General features: G+C 35.7%; 1 protein-coding gene across 6 annotated transcripts in view; it reads right to left on the bottom strand.

The window, feature by feature from the left end:
• U2SURP (U2 snRNP associated SURP domain containing) overlaps nucleotides 1–17,650 on the bottom strand; it is a 45,526-nt gene that overhangs the window by 11,917 nt on the left and 15,959 nt on the right. For 5 of the 6 annotated variants that reach the window (XM_062603172.1, XM_062603177.1, XM_062603174.1 and 2 more), the window contains 14 exons: nucleotides 17,121–17,286; nucleotides 15,878–16,089; nucleotides 14,891–14,934; nucleotides 11,599–11,703; nucleotides 10,303–10,373; nucleotides 10,057–10,216; nucleotides 8,752–8,914; nucleotides 6,763–6,842; nucleotides 5,586–5,673; nucleotides 4,415–4,537; nucleotides 3,009–3,165; nucleotides 2,541–2,636; nucleotides 1,900–1,966; nucleotides 709–871 (listed from right to left, as the gene is read on the bottom strand). In XM_062603172.1, the coding sequence (XP_062459156.1) occupies nucleotides 709–871; nucleotides 1,900–1,966; nucleotides 2,541–2,636; nucleotides 3,009–3,165; nucleotides 4,415–4,537; nucleotides 5,586–5,673; nucleotides 6,763–6,842; nucleotides 8,752–8,914; nucleotides 10,057–10,216; nucleotides 10,303–10,373; nucleotides 11,599–11,703; nucleotides 14,891–14,934; nucleotides 15,878–16,089; nucleotides 17,121–17,286 (1,695 nt within the window). Of the gene's footprint in view, nucleotides 1–708; nucleotides 872–1,899; nucleotides 1,967–2,540; nucleotides 2,637–3,008; nucleotides 3,166–4,414; nucleotides 4,538–5,585; nucleotides 5,674–6,762; nucleotides 6,843–8,751; nucleotides 8,915–10,056; nucleotides 10,217–10,302; nucleotides 10,374–11,598; nucleotides 11,704–14,890; nucleotides 14,935–15,877; nucleotides 16,090–17,120; nucleotides 17,287–17,650 lie in introns of those variants that run through there. The other variant, XM_062603178.1, reaches the window with a different exon arrangement.

Below are 17,650 nucleotides of genomic sequence, written 5' to 3'. Positions count from 1 at the left end.
TTTGCATGGCACCATATGACAGAAGGGCTTCACTGCAAGACAAAGCTTGTGCTAAATGCAAGTTCTAGTTACCTTCTCAGTCAGCCACAAACTCAGAAGCCAGTATGAATACTTAAGAATCTGCACTCATCAACTTTAACAGCTATACTAAGGCCTATGCTTGGAGAAAGGATAACAGAACGAGAGAGTCCTATAAACTGCATGTAGGTCTTTGATTAAAATACCCCATTTCCAGAGCCACCTGGTTTAGTTACATCTAATTCTTTGTTTGATGGCTGATACAGTGAAAAGAGCGAATTCTAAATGCAATAAAATACAGACACTTCAAGGCAAGAGAGAGAACAAGAAAGGCATAGGACTAAGGCCACATCCAAAAGTCACTCCGATGTGCCAAGAGGAAGAAAGTGTAGGGCAACCCATGCAATCACAAGCTAGCAGTGGTACTGAAAAAGGACACTGAAGAAGAGTAATTCTCAACATGCAATATACTCTGACTCAATTCTTCATTTTTCCTGCATTATTTTAAAAGCCAAAACAAGCAAGACTGGTAAACCAACACATCTTTGTGAAAACACACTGGACTACAAAAAAAAAAAAAAAGGATTCTAATGATTTCAGTAAAAATAACTCCCTATTATACGCAGAGAACTGGGGAGCAGTGAGAACTGGAAAGGTACCAAAGGGTGCCATAAAACAGCACATACTGACCTCTATCTCTCGGAGTTTGGCACGCTTTTCTTCACTCATTTCTGAATATTTAACTGATGACTTGGATTCAGGCATTTCTTCTTTAATAGGATTAGAATACATGTGTTGCTCTTCTGACTTCGAACTCTGAGTGTCGTCTTCATCTTCACTTTCTTCTTCTTGACTTTACAGAAAACATAGAATTAAATGATATAGATATATATAAGAACGACTTGTTACAAAATTTACCATCTCTCCTAGTTATTATCTAGGATTAGTTACTAGGCTTGAAGTCTGTTAAGTAAGATTATGTTGTGTAAAAGTCTGCAGCTACAAAAGTTTCTGTGAGACATATCTTGGTATTCTCATCTAAATTGTTACGGTTTTGGAAGACTATTCATAGAATTATCCCCAGAAAATTTAAACTTTTTATATAAATATATTGCAGAACAATTCTTGAAATTTAGTCACCAAATCTACATCTACCTCAGCTACAAAACAAGTCCACTACCTCAACAAAAATCTCTTTCAGCACTGTAATTTTGCTTTTCAAAGACATTGTTTTATAAAGGAACAATATTTACTACACTCGCACTTTTTCGAGACAAACCTGACATGGCAGATACTCAAAATTATATTCCCAGACTGGCCACTACAGTGGTGCAGGACTGCATGCAATGCAGTAATATATTTAAAGCATTAACTAATAGATGCTCTCAATTGCCCAAAGTAAAAGACTGCTCGGAAACAACAGATGGCATGGAGTCTATTAGTACCCAAAGAAACATCTACGCTGGAACATGATTCACTGTGTTTGTCTCAAAAGCAAAAGGCAGAGGTTTAGACATATTCATACATACCTGACATCAAGATTTCCAAAATGCAAAATACTACTGCCTTTGTTCTTACTATCTGACATTACCAAATCAGCATCAATTTAAAGATTATGGTTGACAACTCTACCAAAAGGTATAATGTTTTATGATAGAGAAAAATTATGCAGGCTGCAAGCAAGCTGCACTAAAATCCTGACTTCTCTCCACTTCCTTACTTTCTAATTTTTTTTTGTTCTGCTCTTACAATACATACATTGCATATAGATGCATATATATGCATATGATACACAGAATACATATATCTCATTGGAAGTTCCAAAAATGCTCAACCTTAGAAGCAGAAAGCATGTTTTCAAGAGAATGAAAGAGTATTTACTTTTGAATTTCCTCCTCCTCGGATTCTTCATGTTGGTCAAAAAGCTCCCATTTAGAAGTAGTAACAGCTAGAAGAGACCATAAGATCATTTTAACAACAAAAAAAGCTATCACAAACTCAAAATTAGTATTTGTAGATATAATAAAAGATGTAAAAAAATTTAACAGCACCTAGAACTTAATTCAGACTTCTATTTCACAGAAATACTCAAATCTCCGCACTATCACAATATTTACTATTTGCAGAGCTACTGACTTATATTGTGCGTCATGTTTCAGTAAATCCTTCAAAAGCAGCCATTTGTCAGTTTCTAAAATCTCACCTCCCAAACAAATATGTAGAAAGACAACCAACCATACACCCAGATTTTTATTTTTTTCCCCAATATTTAGTGAACTGGAAATTATTTCTAAAGGTTGGTAGGTTATTGAAGTAGAGTAACAAAACCAGAATACACTATTTTCTTCACCAAAGTTATAATAAAAAAAAGTTACAATTGAAAACCCTACTGCATTCCTACAGAAATCACATTAACAGTTTTAAACAGATCAGTTGAAAATATTCATGAAACAAAGAAGTGACATTAAGCTTTCAGTTTACTTCAGGAGGCGTTTACTTTAATATACACTTTGAAAACTAACCTTGAGCTTCCAGTTCTGATTCATCCACTGCTTCCCACTTCGAAGGGGCAACTTTAAATATAGGCTCATTCTTTTTTGAGTCTTCAGCTGCATCCACTGTTAAAGACACAGAAAAATAATTTCCAGTACTCTTCAAAAGTACAAACAGAAAAATCCTAATATAACTACCAGATTTAAATACTAAAGCATATTAAGCTGCTTTATTATTCGCAGAAAAAAAGAAATTACTATTTGGAACCGGATACCCGTAACATCAGAAGACACCTACTGTGTCTCTGAAGCAATCACAGACTAAAAGCAGCTTTTAAACTAATTCTTCCTAGAACAAACTGAAATTAATCAAAGTCAACATTTTACAAAGCTACATGCCATGTTAATTCTTGGCTGAACTTCTAAAAACTACTTGGGGAAAACAGATCATTAAAAATTGAAGGTTCAAACTGAAAGCAGTATTGAAACATTTCATACAAGGAACTCCATCAAGATCGTCATCCAGCGACTTAATTGGGACTCCATCCAGATCATCAATAGGAGCAGCATCAATAGGAATTCCATCCACATCCTCTAGTGGAGCACCATCAAGCTCTTCCTCAATGGGAGCACCATCAAGATCGTCTGGTACCTCCTGAAAGCAAAGAATAATTAATTATTTCAATAACAAATCTACACTCCTTTTCTTTACTTCTGCAATCACTGACTCATTTCTTCTTAAAGGAACAGTTTTGAAAATACCTAAATACAAAACCCCTCAACTTTAACAACTTCTGTTACCCAGTACAGTTGCTTATTGTAGAAGATTCACATGACAATATCCTCCTATAAAAAATTGTAGGTACGAATTTTAGGTACGAATTTTAGGTAAGTCCACAATGTACGGGAAGCTTTGCAATACCTATATTTAAAAGAAAAGATACTAAGCTGAGGTTTAGCTTGAAATGAGCCAATTACAGTTAGATAAATCATACTTAGTCCATACGAAAGATTCCGTGAGAACTAGCAATCTGAACAACTAACAGAAATTGATTATGTAGCAAGAACACAAATTTAAGGAACACGTGTAAATGCTATGTACACCTACATACTCTAACATGTTAGGTACACTGTCTTTCATAGGGGCATGTTCACTCTGCTCTACTATAAGAGAAATAAGCCAATTTTCAAATTATACTGTAGGTCTGCCTCCAACTGTTCCGAAAGGCATGTTTCCAGAGTTACAAGATTAACTTAACCTAAACATACATACATTTATGTCTTTATTTTTTTGAGTAATACATATACATAACTGAAAGATCAGTACACACTGACTCAGTGCTAATGACATCCCAAAACTTTTAAGCATAGAACTTAAAAATGTTGAATAGTAATTTATACATATCACTGTATAGTAACTAAAACTCATTACATATCCTATTTAAAATAACCTCTATTAAAAAAAAAATATATTTAAATACTGTAGCATAACACAGAAGTTAGGAACTTGCTGCTCTAATACAGTACAGCAAAGATCAAAGTAGAATATCACCAGTGCAAATGACCTACAACAACCTTCTTCTCAAACTAAGAAAGCTCAAATGGTTCCGTCACATCTAAGTGTGACACTCACACAAAAAGAATGTGGATGATTCAGGCAGCCAGATGCCTGCCACTTGTCTTTGCTCTGAAATGGCTTCACAATATACCACCACCACAACACCTAATCTACAAGCAACAAATGTATAAACAGATCAAACAGTATTTGTATTTAACAGTAAGGATTCACAGGAAAAAAAGGTCTGTTCACCTTAATAGAGACATCAAAATAGTCCTTGTCAGCCCTATTTCATACTTACACATTTTCCTCAGCAGCTGCTAGCATCATTGCCAAGGTCACTTACCTCTGTTTCTTTATCTTCCATGATATTTACAAGCCCCAAGAAAATATTCTGTAGTTTGATCAGAAATGGTTCTGGATAGATTGCCCAGTCTTCCCATGCTCGGAAGCATGTCATTACCCGTTGCTAGAAACAACAGGGAAAAAACATGCTCATAAATTTGTATTAGGAAATTTTAAGTGATTGGAAATACACCACAGAGAACTAACACTGTAGACAGCTACTCCTAAGTAGTTCCATACTAGAGTACATTACAATGATACCATGCTGATATGAATGAAATTATGTTCCTACTTTTATGGGGTTTGTTTTTGTCAAGCTTCAACTCAAGCTTGGCACATTAAATGTAGCTACAGGTATTAAAAATAATAATAAAAAAATATTCTACTGCCTGTCTTTACTACGTAATTTAATAAATAGTTTTAAAATAGCATGTAACTACAATTGATTTTCAATCTGGAGCAATTGGGAGGAGAGAGGTAGGACAGCCAGGATAAAACCCTTAAACAGAAAAACTACACTGTCAGCTTTGTATTTAAAGATTCTGATTTAAATAGAAAAAAAAAAAAGAAAAAACAAAAAACAACCAACCAAACAAAAAAAAAATCTCACCACCACCAAAAAAAAAAAAATCCAAAAAACAAACTGCAGAAGCCTCTTTAAAACAGGAGAAGGGAAAGCTAGGCCGAGCATGAGAATGGTGAGAAGCAGAGCACTTCACCTCAAAAATCACTCTCAACTACCCATGATCAGACTGCTTATTAAACCTCAAAAAAGAAAGCCTAGCACAAAAAAAAACTTTAAAAATAACTTTATGCTGTCAAATCCACCAGTTTCTTCCCACAGGTAGCACCCAAGTTTATTTCTGAAACCAAAATATAGGCAGTCCAAAAATGATCAGAAGGCTAGAAGGCCTTGTTTGTACCTCAAGTACTACACAGGTATCCTCTCAACTCCACCAATATACATCTACAGGTACACTTCAGTTGTTAGATGCTAATTTTCTTCCTTAATTTCAAGGCTATCTTTAAAAGAGAGAAAACTTGATTTATTTTTTTTTAAGCTGACTGAGGAAGCCTGAGGTCTAAATCATCTATCATAGTATGCTATCTCTTGTGCAGGAACACCTATTTATTTGACTTCTATGTCATGTGAATAACAATGAAATACATACCTTGAAATTTTCAGACTGTAAATGGCCTTGTATTGTACGGTAAGTAGCATTGAGATCAGAGAATATCTGACATAATTTTGTTTCAAAACTAGAATTAAACATATACATTTCTTTAGTTAAACTTTGTAATATATGTTTTTTGGACATACATAATTAATGAAAATGCCTGGGACAGGACTCAGAAATACAAAATTTTGATCCCTATATTAGCCATGTACTGAACTATAAAGCAAATGATTACTGTATATTAAATCATCATGGACAACAACAGAATTGTGAAGGGAGATCTTCACATCTGCTGCAGTCTCTTTATACCACCTGGAAAGATTGGAGGAGGATAAAAGGAATTTTACAAACTTATATAAAATGAAAGAATTGTCTCAAAATTCACCTTGTATTTTTTAAAAATTCTTTGTTATATTTCTATTCTAATTTACTCAATGAGGTCCTCAATGAAAGCACAGTGAGTAGCATCTGCCTAGCTTCCCTTGAGCTTCTCTCAATGTGCAGAAAAGAACCCTGGCACAGCAAGATACACTGCCACAAGAAACATAATTTTCAATCACTTGTTTTATAACATGCTAAACATTTCCCATCATGCTACCATAATGTCAGAGAAACTCCAAGACGTAGATGCAATTAAATATCTAAATATTACAAAGGCACTCTCCATTGGACGCTGTTCTTAAATTCTTCTCAGTGCCTTAGAAACAAAGTACATAATTCCCTCACAATTTCTTCAAAGTTCATGGAGATTTAAAACAAAAAAACACCTTTCAATTAAAATAAAAGAAAAAAAAAGAAAAATCTATTTCTAAAATTGACTTCTTCACATGCATTATTTCTTATACCATACCTTGGATATCACCTACAGACTCTCTTTCTGTAAAGGGGCACAAGAGTTATTCTCACCTCTGTGAAGTTCCATGTAAGTTGTCCCTTGACAGGGCCCTTGAAAGGGCATGTAACACTTCTTTTTATATTGTAAAACAATCATATGCATTAAGATACTACATCTCATACATTTTCATGCAGAGAGTTATAAATATCAGTGTTGTAACAGTAACCTCACAGAAAAGCGTTAATTTCTCTAGTCACATTTACCCACCGATACACAAAACTGAACACAAGGATTTTTTGGTTTTCTTTAGTCAATCACCTAAAATATTATACTTACAATTTTCTATAGTAGGAAGCATTGGCAACTTTAGCTGAAGAGTTGTATAACACATCCGACACTAGATACAATCTTGCAATCTACAATAAAAAATGTTCAAGTCAAGAGAACTCTACAGTTTAAATGACCCTGAAAATAAATGCATTTTTTCCAGAAAAAAAATACAAGATAATTTAAACTATCTAGAAGTACCAAATTAAAATTAAGTGTAACACGGCCCTATTGTTAATAAACATGCTAAGAGGCAAGTACCTTATGCTACACGGTACTAACCACTGTAACCTATTGCACAGTATTACAAAGGACGGATCACGGCATTCCAGTTTTTATTTCCTTATTTGAACAAACTATTTTCAACTTCACAGAAAGGCAGAATTTAAATTACAAGCAAATTCAGAACGAACGTAATCATTAAATCATAGAATAGTGAGGGTTGGAAAGGACCTTAAGATCATCTAGTTCCAACCCCCCTGTCATGGGCAGGGACACCTCACACTAAACCATGCCACCCAAGGCTCTGACCAACCTGGCCTTGAACACCACCTAGGATGGAACATTCACAACTACGCTGGGCAACCCATTCCAGTGCCTCACCACCCTTACAGTAAAGAACTTCTTCCTTACATCCAACCTAATCTTCCCCTGTTTAAGTTTTAACCCATTACCCCTTGTCCTATTCCTACAGTCCCTAATGAAGAGTGCTTCCCCAGCATCCTTATAGGCCCCCTTCAGATACTGGAAGGCTGCTATGAGGTCTCCACGCAGCCTTCTCTCCTCCAGGCTGAACAGCCCCAACTTTCTCAGCCTATCTTCATACAGGAGGTGCTCCAGTCCCCTGAACATCCTCATGGCCCTTCTCTGGACTTGTTCCAACAGTTCCATGTCCTTTTTATGTTGAGGACACCAGAACTGCACACAATACTTCAGGTGAGGTCTCACAAGAGCAGAGTAGAGGGGCAGGACCACTTCCTTCAACCTGATGGCCATGCTCCTGTTGATGCAGCCCAGGATACAGTTGGCTTTCTGGGCTACAAGTACACACTGCCGGCTCATGTTAAGTTTCTCATCAACCAACACCCCAAGTCCTCTGCAGGGCTGCTCTGAATCTCTTCTCTGCCCCAACCTGCAGCTGTACCTGGGATTGCTCTGACCCAGCTGCAGGATCTTGCACTTAGCATGGTTAAACTTCATAAGGTTGGCATTTGCCCACCTCACAAGCATGTCATCAGCAAACTTGCTGAGGGCACACTCGATCCCACTGTCCATCTCACCGACAAAGATGCTTAACAAGACCGGTCCCAACACCGATCCCTGAGGGACACCACTCGTTACTGGTCTCCAGCCAGACATTGAGCCCTTGACCACAACTCTTTGTGTGCGGCCATCCAGCCAGTTCTTTATCCACCGAGTGGTCCATCCATCAAATTGATGTCTCTCCAATTTAGAGACAAGGATGTCACGTGGGACAGTGTCAAACGCTTTGCACAAGTCCAGGTAGATGACATCAACTGCTCTACCCCTGTCCATCAGTTCTGTAGCCCCATCATAGAAGGCCACCAAATTGGTCAGGCAGGATTTCCCCTTAGTGAAGCCATGCTGGCTGTCACCAAGCACCTTGTTGTTTTTCATGTGCCTTAGCATGCCTTCCAGGAGAATCTGCTCCAAGATTTTGCCAGGCACAGAGGTGAGACTGACTCATCTGTAGCTCCCTGGGTCTTCCATTTTCCCCTTCTTGAAAGTGGGAATTATATTTCCCTTTTTCCAGTCGTCGGGAACTTCACCTGACTGCCATGATTTTTCAAATATGATGGACACAGAATACATAATAAAATGCCACAGGAGAAAAAGTATACTCATATTCAAGACCTCATTTTAAAACAAAAACCTTAATGCTATCTGAAACTTATGAAATAATGCTTGTAAATAATATGTATGTGCTGTTACATGAGCTCTTCCCCCAGAATATAAGATTATAAAAAATCTCCAGACCTTCTTCGGAAGAGGAGTCTTCAGAATAGATAATGATTCTGTTATGCAGTCTACAATTTCCTCAGCAGCTTCTGCATTATTTAGACAGAATACCATTGCATCCCCAATATCGTTCTTCCGAGGTGTTAATCCACGCAGAATTTCCTCTAATTTGTCTCTTTGTCTGAAATATCAGAAATTTTAATACTTTCAATATAAAATTAACAATACTTTGGGAAATCTCCATTTAATTATGCTTTTGATTTTTCCATCTTTAGGACAAAAGCAATTTTAAATATTTTTATATTCTGTTGTCTGAATATTTTAGTGACTCATGAACATATGCATCCACATTACATAAACAAAGTGCAAAAAATTCCCACTCAAGTCTTGACTACATACAGAAGTCAAGGAAAAATAATAGAAATAGCTAACACAGCACATCAGTATCTCTAATAATGTAATTATCTTTGGGGATTTAGTTTAAGCTTAAATCAAAACAGACAAATCTAAAGCATGCAAGTAATTTCTGCTACAGAATAAAAAAAGATGCAGAAAGCTGGTAGGAAGCAATTATTTCAGGTTCTTCCTAACCTCCACATATAGACAACACTCTCAAAAGAGTATCTTTCTGAGCCCTTCAAAAAGATCTAAGAAATAAATTATGTACTAAAACCTCTAGAACTATGACTGGTATCATAACTATGATGAAAAGAATAAAACAAAAATAAATCTGCATGCTAAGATCACAGTTGGAACAGTAACAGCAAAATTAGGAAACTCAGGTATGAATTTCCACTTCTATAGCTGTCCCCACCACAATTCACAAAGAACTCAGATGATGTCTCTCTTCCTGCTTATTACCAACTGCTCCCAATTTTAATTTCTGATGAACACTATCAATAAGTTTAAGCTTATAATAACTGGTCAGCTCACGAGCAATGTTGAGCTGCTACATACCCCAGAGAAAATGGCAGGCAAACCCATCTTCCCAAGCACCTTCAAATAAAGGGTTAATAAAAATTCGTAGAATCATAGCATAGCTAGGGATCGAAAGCACCTTAAGATCATCTCGTTCCAACCCCTGTCACTGTTCAATGATGACAAATCTAATCAAATCCAGAATGTATCTAGCAACAAGCATCATAAAAAAAGACTAACTGAAAAGCACTGAGGTTAAGAGAGTTTCTAAGTAACACTATGGCAAGCATGGTAACACTTAAGGGATGACGTATTATAACTACAAAATCACAACAGGAAAAAACCCAAGCAGATTAGCCCCATAAATTGCCCAAACCAGCCATATGAACTGATGGAATTCCATACTCTTCCTTAAGTGCACCCTTCTTGTTTGGTTCTTCCACAAACGCTTCCGTTTCTTGCTCTTCTGACATCCCATGCAAGTATGGATTCAATGGTGGTGGCCTCCAAAATGATCCATTCTTGAACATACGGAAATCTTCTGTCCTCCACTTTGTTGGAGCATCTCCCTAAAAGAAAACAAAAGTATTTTAATTCTGGTTTTCTTCATTTGATTATGCTGAAAGTTATGAATGGTCATTCAAATTCTACTTGCCTGAAGAATTGAATAAAGCTTCCATCTGTAATATACATGGGCTGGAGTCTGGTTTTCAAATAAAAACCTAGACCAAAGAGCAAAGAAAATATACAAAACATATCACACATTATTTAACTGAGGCAAATCCAAAGGAAGTAGTAAAATAAAATATTAAAAAAAAAAAAAAAAACAAAACAAAAACGAAAAAGAAAAAGAAAAACCTGCCAAACTCTGTTCAGAATCCCATCCCAGCTGCTGAGTGAACTCAAGATAGCTAAAATCATGTACACCTACTGCACAGCTGTGCTGAACAAGTACAACTGCTCATGCACATACACATGCAAACTGCAAAGCAGAGTGCAGAATTCAAAGGCAAAGCATTTGTCAGAAGTTAAAAGAACAAACAGGGTTAAAAAGAATGCCCGTGGAAACGGACAGTAAAGAAGGAGAATCATCACTAGGAAAAGTCACTATGGGAGCAACTGCAACCTCAGCAGAAGTGGTGCAGGAACTTGTAGTTGCACAGGTTCCTCAGAATGAACTTAAGTTTTCCACCACTAAACTGCTTGAATTGTCAGAACACGGACAAGACTTGGAGGGTGGAAGGGGGCACGAGTAGCCCATTTTTAATGACCAGGATATCTTCTCAATTTGTATACAAAAAACATAATGAAGCACACTTTAACCTTACAGCAAGTAAACTATTTTTAAAAGGTCATTTAGTTTTTCCACAGAAAAGCTTTTCAGTAACTGCATTTCACAAGAAATTTGGTAATTAATCCTTTTTTATTCCATTACCAACAATAGCTGGAAATTCTGACAATTTCATTATGTCGCCTAGTATTTCATCATATTTGCACTAACATCAAAAGAAGAGCAACTCCCAGCTCTTGCTAAAGTTAGAAATTAGGCTCCAGGAAGACTGGACTTTACATTGAGTTACTATGCCTGTTTTGGGGAAGACTTTTGTCGTTTTTTTAAGAAAGGAACGCTACTACTTCCACTGATGGCTTCAAACCCCTCACAAAAGTGGGCATTAAATGTAATTTTATTTATTATGTAGATACTTCATGTATGTACAGATGTGTTTTATAGTGTATAGTGTTTTATTTCTCCATATACATCAGTAACAACTGGAATGAAGTGCACTCTTCAAAAACACAACATTAGCATTTATATAATTCGAAAATTTTCAATCTGCAAATAATGATAGACATAGTAAAACCAACTCTTATTAGCATTTCAGAAATGCAAAATATTAGCAACAATGAAAATAGTGCTATGTCAAACTGAAGCAATGTAATAAGCACCTGAACATGGGATTGTTGATTTCTCGGTTCATGATCATGGCTTCAAACATAGGCCCTTCCCGTACCACAAACTCTATCATTCGATGTATCAAAGCGAGCAAATTCCTACAACAACAACACAGTTAAAGAAAAATTGATTCAGACCTAACACTATATAGAACTACACTCCACCTAAGATACTACAACTGTGCAGGAGATTATTTTGCCGTATTGTTAAGAGAACTGTACAGAAGATTGGTAACATGTAACATATAGCCTTCCATCGTAGACACGGGCATTCTAAAATATAAACATGCCTACAACTGGTTAAGAGGAAACCTCTTTCCTGAATTTCCACAGCTTACCCTACAACCATGTGCTTAATAGTACTCATGCATAAAAATGGGCAACTGAACACCAAAGTACAATTAACTATCAAAAACCTAAGCCCTCATCTAAACTGTCTAGAACTAAGACCAAAGTGTTAGCCAAAGTTCTACAGAGGAAGAAGTGGCTGAATATTATGCTTAAAGACACATAGTTTTGAATATTCAAGAGAAACTGCATTTAGCTTTGAAATGTTCCAGTATGAAAAGCAAAATAACCTCCTTGATGCCAAACAGGGCAATGATCTTATTAAATTCAGATAATCTCTTTTTGGTTAAGACTCAACTATTGACACAGAACAAAACTGTCCATTATTTCATGTCATACCATCCAGTCTCCTTCCTGACAGACTCAAGTGAACCAAGTCACAATTAAAAAAAAAAAATTAAATAAAAATCTGAATTCATTTCATTCAGCACTACCATCCTGAGACAGGCAAGAAGCAGATGTGAAGTGCACATTTTTCAAGCCACATCTGCAATGCAGAGTCACTTATAAATGCTAACAGGAGACAGTCATATAAGTTTAGTGAAGAACAGTGATCAGCAGTTTCCAACCTTTTGAATTTTTTTGGAAACAGGATCCTGAAATTTCACCTACAGATTTCCTACTTATATCAAAAGCTCCACAGCATGTGTCCTTTGAATGTGATGCAAACAAATAAAAATATACAGATTTTTATATTTTTAAACTTATTTTCTTAGATTTAACAAATGGATATTGTTTCTTCACATTATCTCATTAGACTTTCTTTTAGAGCTTTTTTAATTATTAAAATTCAAAAACTGTTACATTAAAAGCTGCAGAATTTTCTAATTACTTCTTAGTAATGAGGTGATTATTTTCTACCATGAGTATTCAAAGTTACAGATATAATGCACTAGATCAAAAAAAATCAGCTTAAAAGCATAGTAATAAAAACCAGCCCCTGCCATCTGCCAACTTAGCAGATGTGCTGTTTTATACCAGCTAGCATATATCGACATTTGCCTCAAATATTACACAAAAAAAAGCTGCTATCAGTTCAATTTTCCTGTATTTCTTTTTTATAATCCCAGAAACACTGTAAAGAGGATATAGTCTCAATAATTCTGTAGCCATTTTATTTAAAGCAGCATTCTGAATGTCTAAATAGCAAGGCGGTACTCGCTACATGAACTGTATTTGAAAACATCAGTAAGAAAACAATTACCAACTAGATTTCAAGCCTCTGAGCTATCACACCATTCACTCATTTTAAGGCAAGTTCAATGTGATCACTTCTGGCTTCCTGCAGAACCAAGCCATTGATTTTCATCTAATTTTTCTTTGATCGAGTACCATGAAGTTGCATAAGAGTCACTTATGCCTGAACAAGAACATCTGCTTTGGAAAGATCTCAGATGTAGGAACAAAGATTCAGTACATCCCATATCTGAAAGAGGTTATTACATGCATTTTGGTATATAAGACATGACAACTTGAAAGTGAATTTCTCAAAAAAAATTTGACAGTGTATACTCAAGTTTTTCTGTTTAGCAAATACAAAGAAGAGATGTTAAAACCAGTATTAATTAATGTTGTGATTATAATTAAATACAGTGTCCCACTGAAGCCAGTTGAAATTTCTGCATGATGCAATGTACTGTGTAATAGTCTTAGCAGCTGTCATTATCTTTGAAAGTCATCAGGAAAAAAAATTTTCAAATACAATTCAATTAACATGAGCTTTTCTTATGCGAGCTTTCAAAATGCTACAGTAAATAAGATGGAAGGATTTTCCTCTGAAAGCTACTTACTCTGTAAGCACTGTAAACTTTTACAAGTACTTGTTCTACTATTCAGTATTTTTGTCCAATCAGGACTCCTCCTGGTTGTCCTAATTACTCATGTCTTTACCCAAAAAAATTGCACTGACTTAAAATTTAATCAAGAAATACTAGTGCGTTTGAGCATCGACTGACATGTATGTTAACGTAACTACCTTCACAAACCTCTTTCTCCCCCCACACACAGGCAAAAAAAAAGAAAAAAGGGACTTTGTGACAATTAAAACAGTGTAGTAAAAAAAGATGATAGTTTTAAGTACATTATTTTAAAATGTCATTTAGCTTAAAGTTGGCCAACAAAAAAAACTTTTTCAGTTATAATAAAACCACATTTATTGGAGCCGATCGTACCAATGTCTGGTCAAAAACTGTATACTTTCCCAATCCATCCCATGATGTTTTCCTGGTCCCCCGCTGCCGCAGACAGTTCAGCTGGTGTTGCTCACCAAGGCCAATGTCAAAGAGAATTTGGTAATCTTTTGTGCTTATTTACTTTTAAAACAGTGTTGTCTTCCTATGTTTGGGAAAAGGTCTTAGCTTAACTGAGCAAGAGTATACCTATGCTAGTGAGAAGGTAGGAGCACTGATGGGGGCCAAACTGTAAAAATACCCTTGAAATATAGAACTAACTTTCTCAGCATCCATGATTATTAACTGCTGCACATAAAAAAAAAAAAGCAGACATTAAAAAATAAAATAAAAGATTAAAAAATATTAAAAACAAATAGAAAGAAAGAAAAAAGGGGGAAAAAAATCCCATACCACCACACTGGAGACAGCTGCCTCTTAGCTACAAAGTACACAGAGACTGATGTCAGGACTTAGCATCTCTAAGACAAGCTATTTCACCCTAGTGTTCACTCACAAAATTACCCTGCAACTATTTCTAGTACTCAAATTAAATGCAAGAAGGTAATAACCTAAACCTCTCTTCACAAGAAAAAAAAAATTATTTAAGATAATAAGACCGTAAAACACACACATTTCTCACAAGTGTCATGAAGCAACCATTGCTCAGTCAAGCCATTACCTTTTCCTCAACATCACCATTTTTCTTTAAAATTCCGAAGGGGAAATTTTCTATATTTAGATCAGTAATAATAAAGAAAAACATGTACCTTTCTGTTGGGATAACCACTTTGACTATGGCTTGCGACAGAGTCTGTATATGAAGTCACATCAGATAATAAACATAGAATATGTGAGTATTGTTAACAAGTAACAAGCAAAAATATACATATGCAATGAAAATACTACACATCTATCACAAGTTTTGCAGGCAATCACTGCTGTGAAGTTATAACTAAGCAATAACACAAAATGCAAATGGTTGTCAGTGAACCATAAAGGTTCACTAATTGCAAAGTATCAGAACATTCCTGTCAGAATGTACATTGATGCACTGAATAGGTACTATGCTGATAAAATTAAGAAAGGAGTTCTTAAGTTTATGAAATGATTCTAAAGTATTTGACTTGAATCACGTTGTTATTACTTTATTCCCAAGTCTTACAAAAAACAGCCCTAACATTTAAGTGTCGTTCAAAGAACCAACAAATTCTGACAAATGTAAATCAAGTTGGTTTGTGATTACAAGATACTTACCCTTTTATCAGCTAATAGTCCAGAAAAAAAGTTTGAAAACTGACTCCGTAAGTAGCATAAAATACTTACTCAATGTCCAGATTAATTACCTTCTACATAAAATATATCAACTCCACTAAAATAGTGTAAAAATAATGCTACCCAAATTAAAATGTAGTATTTTCTCTAAATAAAACAATTTAGATCCTGCAATTTGGCAGCCAACAAAAGGGGGGGACGTAGGAGAAAAAAATCCAGGGAGCCTGGAGGGGGAAAATGATAGCCAAATTTAAAGCAGCACTAAAATAAATCAAGACCAAACATACTGTTCCCTAACAAAGACATGAAATAGAACTTCAGAAATTAAGTAGGTTCCCTTGGGCTACAGCAGGGAGCCATTGAGTTTGTACACTAAGTGCCGCCAAAGTCAGCCTGAACAATGCAAATCTATGAAGCCACTGAAATACTGTCACAAGTGTAGTATTTATCATTGAGATATGGCCCAGGGTACTGTAAATTACCTTCTCAAAATCTTCCTTGTTTTTTGGAGGTGGTAACATTGGAGCATTAGGATTTTTCAATCTTTCCCTAGGCTGGGCATTAAAAGGCAGTCCTGATGGAGGAGGTGGGAGGGTATGCTCCATCATAGAAGGTGGGATGTATATTGGATGCGGCGGTATAGGTACAGCTTTGCCCCAGCCTAACTTCATTTCAAACGACATAATCATCTTGCCTGAAAAAGTGAAAGTAAATAAAACAAAAACTCCATTATGCTATAAATTGGTTCTGCATTGCTCGAGATTTCTCCATGTAAGCACAGCATTTAGATTTGTCTGCCATGGTTTACTTTTTGCTTAACTGCCGATTAGTGTATCACATCTATCAGGCTACATCATGCAAATGAAAGCCTATTGCATGTAATGTTTAATTAATCCTCCCCCAAAGCACATTTTCAGGAGGCTACAGTACAAATTATTTGACTTGTTGGGGAAAAAAGAATTTTAAAAATTTGATATTCAGCACATGAGAATGAACAACTTTTTAATCATACTGTTTCTCCAATTCACCAAAATGTTTTGCTCATAGTAACAAACTTGAAATTATGCTATCAAAACCAAATGTAAGAACTCCTACATAGTGTAAGTCTTACTAATGGTCCTAGTAAAGGAACCACTTTGACTAAACTGTGCAAGGGCAACCTTGCAGTTTTTATTCTTTTTGTCTTGGATGCTGATTTTTCTTTTATTTCCAGGCTCTTCCTGAACTGTAAGGACACAGGTTTCTTCATTTCTTATATGCAAAATTACACATCCAGTGTAGTAGTTACCTCTTCAGTATTAGGAATTTAGCCAGAAGAACAGAACATATCTGTCACCAAATATTTATCATAGTCTGTATTCTAGTTAAATTTATTCACCAAAAAAAAAAAAATTGTTGTGAAACAACTACAACAGATTGCTTCTTAAAATAGCCTGTTTAGAGCAGAGGTTATCAAACATTACCTCCGGCTCACATCTTCAAAACAGTTGGAAACATTACATCTTTACCCACAACAAAAGCTACCAGCCCTATGTGTATGCTGTAGTTTGACAACATTCAGCTGCCAGTACAACAGTGTGAACTAAAATCACTGCCAGTGCGATATCTATTCAAGTTACAGCATGCCTACCTACTAGCCTACTAGATAAAACAACTTGAAGACGTAGTTACTCCTCAGTATTCCTACAAAAATAATTAGAATTCCAAAATGAGAAATCTGTTTACCATTTAAATTCTTTAATGCTCTTTCAGCATCTCTCCTGTTCATAAAGGCAACAAAGCCACAATTTCTTTCTCTCGCTCTCTCTTCATCAGTTCTTGGCCACATAATTTTAACACTTGCTAATGGTCCAAAGCGTCCAAATTCTTGACATAACATCTCTTCATTCATCTACATGAAAAAAAGGTAAAAATTATCATCTTGCCACTGTATTTCTAAGATTCTCATCCTTATTATTGTCCAAATGTAGAGATTTTAATTTTCTGAGTTTCCTGGAAAACAGCACTTTACTGACACCTCCCCAGTGTGATATACTGCAAAAATAATAATTTTTAGAACAGCATTTTAAACTGAGCACACTCAAATTTTTGAGATCTGATCCACCTTGCATGAAGATACCCATGGAAAAATAATTTTAACTGAGTATTTTTCCATCTAGTAATCAACAGTCTAAACGTTAACTTTTGCGTCATCATGTGCAGAGCACTTATTCAAATGAACACTGCCTCTACGGTCACCAACTGTACCTAGTATA

The sequence above is a fragment of the Pezoporus occidentalis genome, unplaced genomic scaffold (assembly GCF_034315485.1).
Source record: "Pezoporus occidentalis ecotype Australia unplaced genomic scaffold, CSIRO_AGI_Poc_V1 ctg8, whole genome shotgun sequence".
NCBI lineage: Eukaryota > Metazoa > Chordata > Aves > Psittaciformes > Psittacidae > Pezoporus > Pezoporus occidentalis.
This window is presented reverse-complemented; position numbering and strand designations above follow the sequence as displayed.